The sequence below is a fragment of the Sitophilus oryzae genome, unplaced genomic scaffold, assembly GCF_002938485.1.
Source record: "Sitophilus oryzae breed Bouriz unplaced genomic scaffold, Soryzae_2.0 scaffold_806_pilon_pilon, whole genome shotgun sequence".
Taxonomy (NCBI): Eukaryota; Metazoa; Arthropoda; class Insecta; order Coleoptera; family Curculionidae; genus Sitophilus; species Sitophilus oryzae.
In genome coordinates, this window is record NW_022147424.1 from 574,486 (window position 1) to 576,806 (window position 2,321).

At 29.0% G+C, this 2,321-nt stretch overlaps 1 protein-coding gene across 1 annotated transcript; it reads right to left on the bottom strand.

The window, feature by feature from the left end:
- Window positions 1-47: 47 nt before the first annotated feature.
- On the bottom strand, window positions 48-1,364 carry LOC115888697 (uncharacterized protein C1orf198-like). Its single transcript, XM_030908490.1, has 2 exons — window positions 875-1,364; window positions 48-821 (listed from the first exon to the last, which is right to left on the bottom strand). The coding sequence occupies exons 1-2, from the start codon at window positions 1,253-1,255 to the stop codon at window positions 699-701; spliced, it is 504 nt and encodes a 167-aa protein (XP_030764350.1). The 5' UTR covers window positions 1,256-1,364; the 3' UTR covers window positions 48-698.
- Window positions 1,365-2,321: the final 957 nt, after the last annotated feature.

A 2,321-nucleotide genomic window follows, 5' to 3' on the forward strand; every position in this document is an offset into this window, starting at 1 on the left:
AACCAAAGGAATCTAAAAATTAATAATACAGGGTGATTTTTCAAGAATTTTTAAGATAAAAAGCTCATATAATCACGTGTTCTAAAATGCTTCGTTCTCGAGATACAGGGTGTTAAAGTTTTGCGGAAAAAAAATCGTTTTTATGTTATATCTTAGCAACCACTCCAGATATTTTTATGAAATTTGGTACACGTCTGTTTACCATTAAGGGGTATTTTTCTATGAAGAATATTTTCGAAAATTTTCACCAGTGGCGTGCGCACGCGGTATCGACTTAATGTTTTTGAAGAAAAAAAAGGTACCCACAAATTTCTTTGAAAATTCATCATAAATATAAACGTTTTATCTTAAAAATACTTGAAAATCACAGATACTTATTCAGAAATACCCTGTATAATTAAAAAGGAAAACGTTTGTGTGAAATTTATTTGTATAATAAATAAACATATTTTTTAAGGTATTAGTTTTATTAGGTAATACAAGTATATTTTGAATACAAACTAGCAACTTTGTATAAAATAAAATCTGCAAAAATATATTAATAAAATAAATATAATTTATCTTAGGTTTATAGACAGTCTTGTATAAAATTATTCAATTCAGATATACCTATACTGGCTCAATTTGATACATTTAAAAATGACAAAACCACATAACTATAACTATTAAGTAGTACTATAAATTGTAAGTACTTGAAACTACCAATTATCAAGGAAATCTAAGCCTGTCTTTGGTAGCTTTGAATCCTGCGACTCTTCTGTTGTTAAACACGATATTTCTTCTAAGTTTAGATCTTGAGCGTAGTTTGTAACTGTTTTTGGCTGAAATTATTTAATATTAAGTATCTATTTAGCTTAAAATGTTGAAAAAGTACCTTTGGGGGAGCTTTGGCTTTCTTTTTAGGTAGTACTTCGTTCTTCTTTACCACTGTATTGTTATCATCCTTAAAAATGGTTAAATTCTTCTGACTTTTTGTTCTAAAGCTAAAGGGAGCAGAGTGTTCGTCTCGAAACGAACAGTGATCATCTAAACCCATATCCTGTTCGTAATCTTGTTTAATAGGGTCATTCTTTGAACGATATTTTAGTAAAATCTCTGGTTTTATAATACTTTCGTTAAGAATCTGTTTTTTCTCGTCTTCAGTAAGTTTACACCATAAATCTTCGTAAGCCTCCTTGGTGTCTTGTAGATCTGAATAAATTCTTGAGGCTATTGGATTTAATTGTTTAAAGTATTCATGAGCTGCTTTCTCCATTGTAGATTAATGTAATTGTTACAATTCTACAAGGGATACTTGCTTTAATAATAAATGAATTTTATATTATTTTTAACATTTAAGTAAGTAGTTCTGTTGTACACGTAAACAAAACAGAAAACCATAGATTCATGCCAGGAAACCTCGCCCAAACAGGGTTGGACTCTAATCATATGAGTAAAAAACATTAAAGTAGAAAATAGTTTTTTAAGTAGCCGAATAGTCTTAGTAGCTTAGGCTCTTAAATTAATAAAGAAGAAAAACATTACATTATTCTGTGGTCGCTGTTCTCTTAGGACCCAAAATATGAAAAAGAAGAAGAACGCCTGTGGCGCCATTGTAGAGAAAGTGAGAAAATTTTGAACTAAAGTGATTGCAATGTTGCCAAGATATTAGCAAAATCCTAAAATCAATATAAGATAATAAACCAGTACCTAAACAGAATACACTCAAATAGTGTACAGAAAAATCACTTTTTCTATCAAAAAATCAGAAAAATTCTTAAGAGTGACATAAAAACAACTCCTAAGAAAACGGGATTGTCGGATTGAACTGATGTGAAATAAAATAACTATTTTGTTGGGTATAGAAAATAGATAAAAAGCTGCGTCTAAAAAAATATTATTAATTACAGAAATAATTTTTATATTATATGTTTATTAGATATATCATTATTTCGTAACAGTTTAATTCGTTTTAAACTTACAAAAATATTGATCTAGATTAGTTTCGGGATTTCGCTAATATCTTGGCAACCTAGCAAATACTTTAGTTCGAAATTTAGTCACTTTTTCCAAAATGGCACCACAAGCACTCTTCTTCTTTTTTGTATTTCAGGACTTAAAAGACCTGTAACCACAGAATATCTGTAATTTTCTTCTTCTTTCCAAAAAAATGGTTCGTAACATGGACAACCACAGATTCGTTATATATTTTTTCTTCTTTTATTTTACAAAAATAATAAAAACGAAAGAGTCCAAATTGTAATCTATGGTTAACTATTAGACAAGGAACAACAAAAATAAACAAAGACGGCAACATATATTTCCGAAGTCCTGTCAGTGTC